This window comes from Agelaius tricolor, unplaced genomic scaffold (genome assembly GCF_023055355.1).
Source record: "Agelaius tricolor isolate 1412-34295 unplaced genomic scaffold, bAgeTri1.0.p SCAF_38, whole genome shotgun sequence".
NCBI classification, from domain to species: domain Eukaryota; kingdom Metazoa; phylum Chordata; class Aves; order Passeriformes; family Icteridae; genus Agelaius; species Agelaius tricolor.
This window is the reverse complement of record NW_027269298.1, coordinates 3,657,575-3,671,431: the sequence shown is the minus strand read 5'-3', so window position 1 is coordinate 3,671,431 and position 13,857 is coordinate 3,657,575. Positions and strand designations below refer to the sequence as shown.

Genomic DNA, 13,857 nt, shown 5'->3' with positions numbered 1-13,857 from the left:
AGGGAGCTCAACATTTCTTTGTTTGAAATTCTCTTTTTCTTCTTTTTTTTTTTTCCCTTTTTCTGCTTTATTACTCCCAGCTTTAGGGCCACACACTTGATTTAGCACATTTCCAAAGCTTCCTGCTGCAGCCAAGCTCTGACCCCTGCTGGTGCAGCCCTGCAGCCACTCTCCTCCACAAACTGATTCCTTGAGGATTTACACACCAAAAAATGTTTGCTGCTCACCTGTGTTTAGCAAAGCTTTTGGTCTCAGTGCAGCCTGAACAGTGAGGGTGTGGAACAGCTTCCAGAGGGAGCAGCTGTAGCCCCTGAGCTCTGGTCTGCTGCCCTGGCAGCCAACCCACTGCACTTTCCTGGGCAGAAATATCCCAGAAATCTGCAAAAAATAAAGGAGATTTATTGATTTATTTAGGGGCCTAAATGTACCACTGAGTGTGGCAGCACTGCTGGTCCCACATGGAATTGAGGTGATCCAGGGTAAAGAACAATAAATTACTTTCTGCACTTGATAATCAGTTCATGCTTCAGGCAAACAGAAATCCTCATGTCTCAGATACTCTGAAGCATCATCATAAAACTCATCCCTTTTGGGCAAGATACAAATTGTTCAGTCATTGACATCAAACCTACTAAAATCAGCCTGACAGAGCACACAAAGTAGTTCAACCTGTGAAGATTATTTTTTTTTGAGAACACAACACATGAAAATATTCCACAACACTGCCAGAGCTCCCCTGGGCACATCCAAAATTCCCTCTTAGTTCACAAAGTTTACATGATTTACAGTGTAAATCGTTCACTGGCTGTAAAATTCCATATTATTTCTTCTTGGAACAAACCCACTCCTTATTCATTGCACCTGAAATGTAGCACAACATTTTAATTTCTGAGACTTTTCTCTCCTCTTCCTAAAACACACAGGAGGCTTTCAAATTTCAGACAGAAATAGGGAAGACATTGTGAAGTTCTGTGCAAAGACAACCCTGTGAAGGGCTTTGCAAAAGTGGGATGGAATTCCAGCAGGGAAATTGGAGAGCATGTGGGGAAACTCTTCAGGAATAATGCACATTTCAGTGGGTAAATTTCCCATCACTTAAACTCTGACCTTCAAGAGAATCCTGCTGACAGCAGGCACAGCAAAGTCAGAAATATCCTCTGGGAATCTTGCATCCCTGGGGATGACATTAGGGAACAAGTATTGCTCGCTCATTATAAAACCCAGCCAGGATTGGACATTTCAATTCTCTCATTTCAATTTCTTTGTGCGGATGTGGGTTGTTTTTTTTTTTTTTTTTTTCCTGTTAATGATTTCACTTTATATTCATTTTAACCTTCTTATAACTCCATTATGAGTGGGGGAGCAGCAGTAAATGATGTCTTTGATACAGAATCTCATCCTTTCCTAATGCCCTGTTTGATGCTGGGACTGGGAAGAGCTTACCCGCATTTTGTTGTTGACCAGATCCAGGATAGCATCATAAGGGATTTTGTCTAATGGAAGGCTCACCAGCCACTCCTGCAAGGTCTCTAACAACTTCACCACAGGCTGACGGCCAGGAAAAAGCTGGGAAAAATAAATAAAAACAAAGAAGAAAACATTTTCAAGCACAAATCTCATTAGCAAAGAGCTTTTGGTTTTATCCAAGTGTTTTTGTTGTCTGTGAAATGCTTCATTTCGTTTTCTGATGAGCAAATTAATTACTTGTTCTGCTCGCAGTAAAAAGCCATCGCACACAAGCTTTTGCTCACAAAATTCAGCAAGTTTTTTTGTGCAAAATGTTAAAAATTTTTAAAATTTTAGAATTCTTAGCAGGCAGGAATGCTACAGAACAACTTGACGTTATCTAGGATTTCACATTAAGGTAATTCAGTTCTGAATGTTGCTCAAAACAGAGTAAGACACCTCAGTGACACAGAGAGGCTGAAATCCTAATTTTTCGAAGATCAATCACAAAATTAGTTATTTTTAGTAAGATTTCTGTGAGTTTGGGAGTTGTTATCCAGAAGAACATTTTCATTTCATGTGTAACAGTGATTTCCAAAGTGATCCTAAGGAATCAGGGACTTCCTTAACTCAGAACTTAGAGAGCCACAGCCTGGCAGAGGAGTGTGAGGACCTGTAAATCAGTGGTAAGGCCATTATTTTACAACAGAAAGGATATTTTGCTCTAATGAGGGTTGGAATTATTACAAAATTAAGTCAAGTATCTGCCATTCTTTAGGACCCTTCCAGAGGGAGCAGAATTTCAGTCATAAAAACTCCCCAAGCAGGGAATCAGAGATTCCTGTGCCTTTGGATTGACCATCACTATAAACAGGAGAAGAATATTAAAAAAAATCCTAACAGAAACACCTGAAAATATGAACAAGAGAAACGAGGAAAGTGTTACATGGCAAAAAAAAATAAAAAAGAGCAAATACAGGATAGCAACCCCTGGTGGGACAGGGCAGGGGGAGATGAGCAGGCACCTAAAAGAGAACATTCCCCATTCATCACAACAGCCAGGGAACCAAATGGCATTAGCTGGCCATGGGGAAGAGCAGAGGGGATAATATGATGGAAAGATTACCACCACACTTTCTTAAAGAAATGAGGCCAGCTGCAGATTTCTGACCTCTGATGGCTGCAGGGGGGAGCTGGCTGGGTAAGGAACTGTCTGTCTGATTTTCAGATAAACCCAGATATTTGGAAGTGGTTCACATAGGACTTATTATTCCCTTAAGAGTTATTGATTCACTTGTTAAAAATAAAACATAGTGTTAGCTGCACAGGGAGTAAAAATAAAGATATATTGGTCATTTCAGGAAGCTGGCATTGTAAAGCAGAATGATTTTAAGTTTTTTTCAAGTCATATCGCATTATGTTTTATGTAATTTCTTTTTATGCAAATGTAACACATAAGCATTTTTAATTTTAAATACTCAATTATATTCAATAGCTCAGTTATTTTTGAATACCTATTTAATCAAAATCAGTACCTCAATTATATTCAAAATCCAGATAGAAGCTACTAACATCTCTAAATAGAACAGCATTTGCCAAGTATGCATTAATGAAATTCAAAAGTCAAGAATGAAAAACAAAGGTTGGTTTAATCCCACTGAGCAACAATAGCCACTTATCCTGAAAATCTGATAAATGGACTATATTTACAGTGTTTGTTCAATATGCTGCAGACTACTTAAGCTTTATTTAATTTTGAGCCCCCTAAGGTGAAATTAAATTGCATTTTAACCCTGTAAGTATGTCAGAACAGCAAACAATACCTCAAAAATAGTCTTTAAATAAACCCACCAGACTGCATTTGAAGCTACTGAGGATGCACACACTCCAACACTGAGCAAGACATTTTGAGAGACTTATGCCCCACAATAAATTTTCTGCTGGAGTCACTTCATCTTCACAAATAATCAGAGCCCAGAAGTGCCTACCTTGGCAGAGATGGTGACAAAGTCCTTGAAGGTTTTTAGCTCAGCTCCCTCGAGTGCCTTGTGCGTGGCCAGCTCCACCCGGAGCAGGAAATGCAATCCTGACTCAAGGTCAGCCATGTAGAGCCTGGACCTGGGACACACATCAATAATCCTCTTAATAATAAAAATAAATAAATAAATAAAAATCAAAATAATCCTGCAGGCTCTGGCAGCCTCCTGCACCCCTTCCCTCACCACTCACCAGGTAAATTGATGACAGGAAGTGTCATTAAAGCCCTCAGAGGAACAAGCAGAGTTTGGAAAATTGAGGCACAACCACACTTGAGAAAGTTTTTTTTTAGATTTGACTGAACTTTTTGCTTCCCAGTCAGCTTTACCTTGAAATGAAATTACAGCCCTGGTGTAAGGAAATTACAGCTTCTCTACTGGGCTGACCACAAACAGAAACAGGACATGCCCTGAACAACAGGGGAACCCACACAGGGCAGGGGTGCAAACAAGACTGGAAATGTCAGTGTTGGGAAGGACTCAATTAGAAATCCTCTCCCAAATGCAGCAGTTTTACTGCAGGTCTTTTACCTCCCAGTTAAAACACAGCAGCTCTAAAGACAAGAGTTCTGATAGGTGCAAGTAAACCATATAAACCAAATAAAACATTTCCCAAGGTCCTTCTCACAACCAAATACCTTCATAACTAAACCTGGTTTACAAAGTACAAATGCAGCAGGCACACAGCCCCAGCTTTCAAAGCTTTTCAGGCAGTTTGAGACAGAGCAAAGGAACTGAACAAACAGAAGTTCAGAGAGCTCACACTTCTTGAGGAGCTCAGCAGCACTGCTGTTGCTAAAATAACAGAATTAAAAAAGAAACATTGAAAAAACTGGCTGCTCCCACCTCCTAAATAACATGCAGGAAAGAACATATTAAAAGACAGAATCATCTATAATCATATATACTACATCTATAATTTAATTTAAGCCACAGACTTATTCTGAATTTATCTCCTTAATTAATAAAGTACTCACTTAAGTTAAAAAACCCAGCAAAATTCTGCTTCAAGTTTCTTAAATAAAGAGACATCCACATGAATGCAGGAGGCTCTCCAAAAGGATCCTATTTAGAAGATACTTGGAGTGGAGATTCATGTCAAAAAGATTTTGCCTTGCTGGAAAGCAGCTCAATTTAACTAAGTTGTTTTGCTAACTGAATGTTCCATATAAAGTATTTTATAATAGTCACTGAAAGAAGATGACACGAATAGTGTCCATGAAAGGAAAATAAGTATTATATTAAAGCACTCAGCCCCACATCTTTTCCATCTAAAGATGCTGAGGGATTATCTCTCTGCACAGGCTTTGCATCCTTCTCTCAAAGAGGGAAAGAGGGTGAAGATAAACCTCAGGGGATTTGGGGTGATAAACATCTTTTACAGTGACTTTAGCATTTTCTATTGTACTTGCATTTGACAAGCCCTTTCCAGTGGCACTGTTTCACTATTGCACACACAGAGAATCTCCTACAGGAATGTTACAGCTTGGCATTTTACCATTTGAATTTTTTCAGGGACAACTGTTCACTTCTTTCAGGTAGTGGGTGATAAGTCCTTGGCATTTTCAAGGCAATTGAATATTTCACAACACTTCTGGTAAAAACATTCCTTCCAGAGCAGTGCAGACATTTGCTGCTAAAACCAAAATACCTCAGTAATGTCACCTGTGAATTGTTTGAAAAGTTGCTCACAATTGAACTGAATGGAGTGAAAAGAAGTAAAATATGGAATTGCTCTAGGATTTTATAATAAATTACAGCACAGCTTCCCATATGGCAGGAAAAAGCTGCAGGTAATTTTTAATAACCAAATTTATAAAAATCAAGGGCATCACTTACTTATCAAACTCTTTCCACACCTTGATTTCTGTGCTCTCCTCTTTATTTTCTGGAGCAGGCAGCTGCAGTGGCAAAAGGAGTTTTTTCCTTACACCTGGCAGTGACTTTAAATATGAAGAAAAGAAAGACCGTAGAGGCTTCAAACTGCAAAAGGACAAAGAGAGAAAATTTTAATCTCAGACTAAGTGAATGCCCAAAGCTAATAACTGCATTTATAAAATAAGCTATTCACTTTGATTTATGTTTTACAGTCCTAGTGCAGCATGGCCTGTTTTGATACAAAATGAAAAGAAATAATGTTCAATTTACGAATAACAAATCATTTGGATTAGGAGTGTGAAATTCTGTTCGAAATAAGAACAAATAATGTTTATCCAAATGTCAGCTCACATTACACAAGAAATGGGTTTTCTTAAGAATTTTGATGCTTCATTTATTTTTTCCACTTTTATTCCAAAGATTTTTTTTCATTTCAGAAGTATCACAGTAATAAATTGAAGCTATAAATAGGCAACAGTGGTAATAAAGCAGTATTAGGTCTTTTATTGATAATATAGGGAACACACAAGTTCAGGCAGTGCAATGTATTGATGAGGTGTCAGGACATCAAATCCTGACATTTTCATAAGTTAAGTGAACATCCCCTTCTGACAGATAATTACTTACTTGCTAATTAATCCATGGCTGCCATTGGGCTGTATCAGGTAGCATGAGGGGACTGAGGTGACCCCCAGCTTCTCCAGGAAAGGTTTATCAAAATTCAGGGCTCTCCTCACCACGATGTTTTCATACTGGATCAAGTCTAAGATGACCTGGGGAATGAGAGGATGCCATGAATTATACATTGTTCAAGGAATATCCAATCTTGCAGGACAAGACACATAAACAGGTGAAGTGCATCATCCTTTAAGGGCATCATTAAGCTGTTTGCAGGGAGTGCAGCTGTGGCTGCTCCGTGCACATGAACAATTTCACTTAAAGAAGATCTACTCTTCTCTAGAAATTATTACTCCTATTTTGCTTTTTTTAATTTTATTTTTTCTTGGTCTGTTCTGTTCTTTTCCTCCTTCCTTCCATCAGTGATGACACATGGCCTCCTTTTCTTCAGCAGTATGGGAAGGTTTGTCCATTTTGTCTTGTGTTGTAAACATGAAAACAATGCCATTTTCTATTTCACTAAACTATAAAGCTCAAATACTACATAACACTAACAAACATTTTTTATCCTGCAAGCAGACTCCAATTTGTGTTAACCAAACGACTCTGTCTTCCCCTCTAACTGTAGATAATAAAAACAGTGTGATAAAAAGCTGAGGAACTTCATAACCTTCACACTTCTTCAGTAATGCCCACTTGCAGCACCACAGCAGCTCCCAGAGAACAAATGCCTGGAATGAGCCTGGTCCCAAAGTGATTCCCACTCTTGGCAGCACAACCTCCTCCACTCATGACACTGGGCCACCTCAGCATCAAATCTAATTAGAAACATTTTGCAGACACTGGATGTTTCCACACAGATTATGCTTGGGTAATTATGCAATTGTTTTTCTTCACTTATGCTTACCAGGAAGAGAAAAGTAGCAGTTGTCTGAGCTAACAACAGGCTCATTAAGTGGGGAAATGGTGCCCAATCAAATATTTTATTGGGAAGCAAAACCTAAAGACTTCCACTTCCTCTGTGTTTCTGAACTGCTTTATGCTACCATCTTAATTTCCCCAAATTTATATGTGAAGAAAGGGAACTAAAGAGTTTAGATTATTACAAACAGTTGTCCAAAAGAATGAGTACTCAAAATGGTTCTCTAGTAGTAACAAAACAATAATGTAATCTGGCAATATTTTTGTTGTGATCTTTCAAATTCTTGAAAGAAAATTGTGCTGAGAATGAAACTGATAAATTAACCTTCTACTGAAAGAAGAATGGAAGAAGTTAACATGACATCACACTCTCCTGTAAGCAAGTTCCTCTGTGTGACTGAACACCCCAGCTCTATAAAACCCCTGGGTTTTATGATCCCCAAACAGGTGTGCCCTGCTCTAGTGCTGCATTCAGGGAGCTGTTGCTCAAGTGCAGCTGGTTGATGGTGACCTCCACCCACAGTCACTGTGTCCCTCACAGGTCCCACGTTACCTCTCGGCCCACGTAGGAGCTGTTGCTCTCAAACACAATGGCTGTGTAGTGGTGGCTGCTCTTGTCAAAAAGAGATGGGAGATCACTGGACCTTTGAGGAAAAGAAAAGCAATTTAGCACAGAATGCAATACACCCACTGTTACTCATGGAATTTCCTTTTACAGTCTCATAGCACAACTGGTATTAAAAAAAAAAAACCAAAACAACAACTTTTAAAATATTTTTAATCTTCTACAGTTTATTTAATTGACTGAGTGAACAGAGAGCAGCTACATTTGAAAACAAGGGACTTACAGCACTGGATCCAGTGGTGGGCAAGCAGGAGGCCTCAGCTCCTGGGAGTGGTTCTGCAGGAAGTCAATCATCATCTGCCGCAGCGTCTGCAGCTCTCGATCTGCTCCTGCTGAGAACAGGTCCCAAAAACCCACACAACCCTTCAGAAAACTGGGAAAAAATGACTCCCATGAAGGTTTGCTATGCATGTGGGTTCTCATGCTTTTCTGGGTCAGGTTTTTTCTTTAAATTCAGATTTAAAACTCAGCATACTGTTTGGCTGAAGGAAAGGATTTGGTTGTAGGATTTAATTTTAATGTTGCTGTGGGATCATATTTAAAAGCTGTCATCCCACCTTAAAATTAATAAAACCTCAAGACTTTTCCAAATGTATCCATCTGCCTGCCTTGCTGATTTTCTCTTCAAACAGTGCTTGATTCTCAATGTGAACATTTACACAGTAGTTGCTGTGGGCAACTTCAGCAGGATAATAACCACAAATTAAAATCTGCCAAAGTGTATCATTCCTACCATTGGAGAGGCCACAAAACCACGGGACAAGAGGAGGAAATAACTGAAGTGTGAGAATATTTTATTTGCTTTAAAAGAACTACATTAAAAAGCAGAAAATACTTCAAATGCCCAAGAGGTAAAACCAAGGTTCCCTTGTACAGGAAGGGTTAATGGTGCAGGTGGTCTCTCCTCTGACCTCTGGCCTTTTAAATGTTCATCCATGGAAAGGGACAACATTACTTTTGTCCCAGACAAACCACCTCAAGCTGTGATCCTGACAAACCCTGGGCTAAGCCTATTTTCAGGGAGCCACCATCTGAATAGGGGCTCTCCCAGTGCAGCTCAGGATGCCTGGAAAATGGCTGAGGGATCAAAAGTCAGGATTGAGCAAATTGGATCTCGTGCTGATGAGGAGCGTGGTGGGGAAAAAAGGGATTAGAAAAATTAACAAGCCATTTGTGGAAATTAAGAGCTATATTAAAAAAAAAAAAAAAAAGAAATGTGATTTCTAAATTTCTTGGAGAAATATTTTGCCTGCCTAAAAATTCTGATTAACACTTCATAGAGTACTTGAAATATTCTGTCTTAAAGAGCTATTTAGTGTCCACTCCATCCCTGCCCAAAGGAACTGACAGGATTTTGGTTGTTGTGTGACACAGCCCTGGCTGACAGGAAAACTGCTCTGGGAATTTCTCACAGTAAAATGTTCTTACCGTGGTAATTTTCTCCAGTTGTGAATTGCTTTGTAAATGCTTTGAAGTACTGTGTGGGAGAAAAGAAAAGTCACTGTATCAGACAAAAAAGCCCAGTTTAGGAATAAAAACTGCTTTCAAGAGTTTTTACTTTTACAGCTCTAACTGCAAAACATTTTTATTTATCTGCTCAGGAGACAGTTTTCCCTCTTAGCCTGTGAGTTCCAAAAAACTGCTTCTCACCTACCTGAGAGCAAGAGGAAAAATCCCTTAATGCATAATTCAATGGTGTGTGTTGATCCTGCACTGCAAACTTTAACCCAAACACAAATGAACTGATCACCAAATCTGTGCTACCAACTGTGTGTGTGCACTTGGAACACTGTTCACATTTTCCCAACTCCCTCCAGTGGTTAAACAGGAGATCTAAGGGAGCTTGGCTGCCTTCTGCTACAAAAAAATAAAATGGAAAAGATTCCAGGTTTAATAAAGAGGATATCACAATTTACACCTAAAACTTTGGAGAGTAAAAGAAAAAAAAAATTGGTTTTACTATCAGGGTAAAAGATCACAAATCCTACACTGAAATGTCTCCTGTTCCCTCTCCTGTCATCACAAACAGTTTATTCAACCCTCTCCATCCACCACATTCTGCTCATACTTAATAATGTGATTAATTCAGACTGACTGAGAAGGTAAAAACTGCATAAAAATGAACAATGGCAGTTACTCTTGGCTAATGTGGGCATCCTCTTTAAAAGGCAGTTTAAGCATTTTATTATGAAAAATATGATTAAACTAATCACAAAAACAGTGAAGGATCTATCAAGAGTAAATTTTTAATTGGTCATGCAGTAAGCTGTTTTCATGAGGCAATTTCAATGTGTTCCCTTTATTTTCACACACCAAAACTAAAAACATTATTAATAATCCTGTAACAGCTGAATTTGAAAAATATTTATACAAACGGTTATTATCTAATAAATCTATTGAAACTAGGGGTTATATACATGTGATAACATGATACTTTACAGAATCATACCTTCTTTCAATAAGAATTTTTCAGATTCAGAACTGAATTACTGCTCAAAAGAGCTGCATCAGCTCTTGCATTCAGCAAAACCCCCTCAAATTAATCTTTTATCAGCTCTGCAGTTTTCTCAGCAAAGCAAAACTCCAGCTACAGAACAATGAGTTACCCAGTTTAATTACTAGAAAACATGCATAATTTGCCTAAGGCAGGATGTTCTGCACTTACCCTGAGGGTTGGGTAATAGTGAATCCCATATTCTTTGCACGTCTCATAGTTCCCTTCTTCCCCACAGTCCAGCACTCCAACTCTAATTGCAGATTCCCAGTCTGCAAACAAAGATATCTTTCAATTTTCAGCAGGAGTGACCATGGATCCCAGCTGATGAATTACCTTGCTTCCCATGGAAACCAGCAACAGGACTCAGAGATTCCAGTGGCATAAAAATCCAGCCCTGGGTCGATTCTCATTCGCCATTCATTTCCATCCCCCAGTGTCATACAATCTACTGATTTTTAAAATAACTAAAACCTCCCTGTTTTTCTTGGCTGCATCAGTGCTTTCCATGCACCTGAACAAGAGGAATCCCAGCACACAATGCAGCAGCTCCAGGAGTGAATCCAGGAAGATGAAATCAGGGCCAGTCCAACATTTGCAAGGAACTGGATTGAATTCCTCAGCTTTTCCCATTAGCTGTGCTCATAAAATAGAGCATGCAGAATGAATATAACTGAATAAAATTCATCCAACAGTAGCTCATCCACATGGCTGTCAATTCCAAACCCATAAATTTGATGCAACTTGTATTAGAGCTTTTTTAACAAGCTGCTTTTTCTCCAACTTACAGTTTTCTGAGAGGTCTCAGAATTACACACAATCCCAGCTCATGTAGTGTCTGCTGAAAGCTGCATTTATCTGGCAGTATTGTTCAGAAATACATTAGTTATACCCTCAAAAATACCTGAGTTTTAAGCAGTGTTCAATAGTTGAGTTTGAGCATCACTCTGACTTTACTTTATAGCAACAACCACGAGAGTTCAAGGATTTCCATAAATATGCTTATATAACTTCAATAAAAGCTTTCAACTAACTTACAGCTTTTTCCTTCTCTTTTTGCTGGGAATTTATCTTTTTGAGCCAGCCTCTGCTGCAGCAATCACTTTAAGGAAGAACCACTCCAAGAGAATCCTTAGACAGCTGCTTTTGAAAGCAAAGTTAAATCAAACCAGCCGTGGGCAGAATTTGAAGGTCCCCCACGATTCCCAATAAAATCTAAAAAGCACTAAAATTAAACCTGCTTTTATAGCAAAGAGCATGAAAGCTTCATCAAGTTCAAGAGCTGATGGACAGTTCTGGTCTGTGAAATTTAGCTTGACCTTTGCTTGTGTTTGGAGGAGGCCAGGGCAGCTGATGGAGAGGTTTGTGCTGAACATGCCAAGAGCTGAGCGGGCACCAGGAGAGCAGATGGGCACCCATTCACAGCAGCACAAAGGACACAACAGCCCATTTCATCAAATAAAATGCAAAACACAAAAGAAAAGTTTGGCTTCTGGTTATCTCCTTCATTCAACTTTCACCACTCCTCCTCTTTTTTCCACCTGTCTGGATCCTCCTCCTCGCCGTGAATGGGAGCTCTCTGAACTCAATGCAAATAACCCCGCACAACAAAGCAGCCCCACCCCAGCTGAACACCCGGGTTAAAGAGCACCAGCTGGGATGTGCTGCTTAACATTCCTGCTGCTGCTGAAAACGGAGCTTCTGCTTGCCAAGGGGTGCCAGAGCTGCTGGAGTGCACAGCTGACACTCTGGAGTTACTGCAGCGCTGTAGCCTGGGCTGGCTTTTCTCAAAATGCTGATTAATTTGAAATTAGCATTAGTGGTTGTGAAATACTCACTCAGAAGCAATGGGAGAGAGGCAGATGAGGGATGCATTAACCAACACAATCTCTGTTTATGCTAAACGAGCTCCAGTGAATGACAGGGGTGCGTTGGACAAACTGGAATCCTGCAGGTGGGTTAAACCTGCCATGTGAGAAATGCCACAGAGCATCGACCAGAGGATGACAAGGAATTCACTTCCTTCCCATAAAGCTGGCTGGTTTCCATCAGGAAGTTTCAGCCAGGGGGGTAAAAGCCTGATCACAGGCACCTCTCTCTCACAGCTACTTGAGAGCTGCCCATTTTGACACTTGGCTGTTTCCTGAACAAGGTGACTGCAGCTCCCCACCAAATGTGTTCAAAGAACAGTTTCTAGCAGGAAATCATTATTATGGATTTGAAACAAAACCTGCTAAATTTAGACAGTTACCCCAAATCCTGAGGACTGGAAAACTGAGAATTGATTCTATGTCTAATCCATAAGTTGTCCTATGTGTGATTTCCAAGGGTTTGTTACTACACATAATTCCAGCCTGTATATATTTTGCTGATTAAACTTAATCATCTTTTAGAGAGAAAAAGGATAATTAACTCTAATGGCCACTTTGGCCAATGCTGTAATAAAATGAAATGTGTGATTAGGAAAGCAGCAGCACTGACTGAGCTTAAAGCCTGTTCTGAGAGGGAGTATCAAAATAAAAACATTAATTACACAAAAGCAAGCACTGATCCTATTTTTCAGGAGGATTATGTTCTGTTGTGAAGTCTGCAATGGTAGTATTGCCAAGATTTAACAAATGAGAAACAAAATTAAAATTAGGTCTATTAGCACAGGCCTTTTTTTGGACAAAGCTGTTGCGCCAATTTAACTGGATTTTGTTTGGACACCAAATCAGCAAACATAACCCCAGTGATCTAGGAGTTCTGCATCCTCGAGGATATCCTTTAATATCCTAGCAGATGAGAAAATATCTTTGAAAAAGAAATGTTGAGACAGATTAAGTGGGCAAAATGTTTTGGATTTGGTTTCTTTGATGAAGCTACCAATGAAAAGTGTGACTGTTCTCAGTCTCCTAAAATCCATTCATCCAACTTGAAAATGGAAATATTTGGCAGACAAATAACACCAAAAGCCAATAGCATTTGCTGGTTGTGCCAATGTCCACAAAAACTCAAAATCCACTTCCTAAATAAAAAGTTTTCATAAAATTCAATGGATTAACGGAGAGAGGCCTTTAATTGATTTCAGTGATACAAGTACATGACAGCATCTGCAGTTACCATGTCTGCTGGTGAGGAAGAAAATATGTATTTTAGGAAGTCTTTACAAGTTACAAAGGTATCACACTGCTGTAATCCTGTCTAAATCCCTGTCTTATTTTGACCAAACCTCTGGCCAGTTTGGGCTCTTCATGCTCTCCACTGCTGTGCTCAAAGACCTCCTTGTTACTTCAAAGAAGGAGAAAATCTAATATTATTTTGGCCACAAGCAGATTAAAGCAGGAGAGAGAATGTTACATAAACTTATGCAAATTAAACAGAAGAAAGTTGCTGGTTTATAAACAAACCCTTCATGCAAGTAAGGAGCATTTGAAGTGCTCTGAAAACCATGACAGTTCTGTGTTCCTCTGCTTTTGAGTTTTTGCTCACCACTCACAATTCCTCAGTGTGTGATACACCTATTTTAGGGTGGGTTTCCATTTCCAGAGACCTAAATGCATACCTAATACTTCACCTACATTTTGTGTGAGCTGTTAACACTTTTCAGAGTGTCACAGAACAGCCAGAGCTCTTCAGTTCCTCTCACAGTGAAACCATGATGCATTAAAAACTGCTGAATCCATCCTGGAAACCTCTCCTGGGTGAAATGTGAATTAAGAGTAGTTTAAAAGCCTTTTACACTGCTGTATTAAGCATAACATTTCCTACAAATCTGATCTCACGTTTCCTCCCCAGCAGAAGTGCTGAACTTTAATTGATACCTCAGGGGCCTGTTTCTTTCCTTACATCTACAAATA

At 39.4% G+C, this 13,857-nt stretch overlaps 1 protein-coding gene across 1 annotated transcript in view; it reads right to left on the bottom strand.

Annotated features, from left to right (window-relative positions):
• The window catches only part of LOC139603275 (LIM/homeobox protein Lhx3), a 32,481-nt gene that overhangs the window by 17,154 nt on the left and 1,470 nt on the right, over positions 1-13,857 (bottom strand). The window contains exons 2-10 of the mRNA XM_071453944.1: positions 10,190-10,290; positions 8,953-9,001; positions 7,748-7,853; positions 7,453-7,543; positions 5,988-6,133; positions 5,322-5,465; positions 3,435-3,564; positions 1,444-1,566; positions 228-378 (exon numbers count right to left, since the gene is read on the bottom strand). Coding sequence (XP_071310045.1) covers positions 228-378; positions 1,444-1,566; positions 3,435-3,564; positions 5,322-5,465; positions 5,988-6,133; positions 7,453-7,543; positions 7,748-7,853; positions 8,953-9,001; positions 10,190-10,290 — 1,041 coding nt within the window. The remainder of the gene's footprint in view (positions 1-227; positions 379-1,443; positions 1,567-3,434; positions 3,565-5,321; positions 5,466-5,987; positions 6,134-7,452; positions 7,544-7,747; positions 7,854-8,952; positions 9,002-10,189; positions 10,291-13,857) is intronic.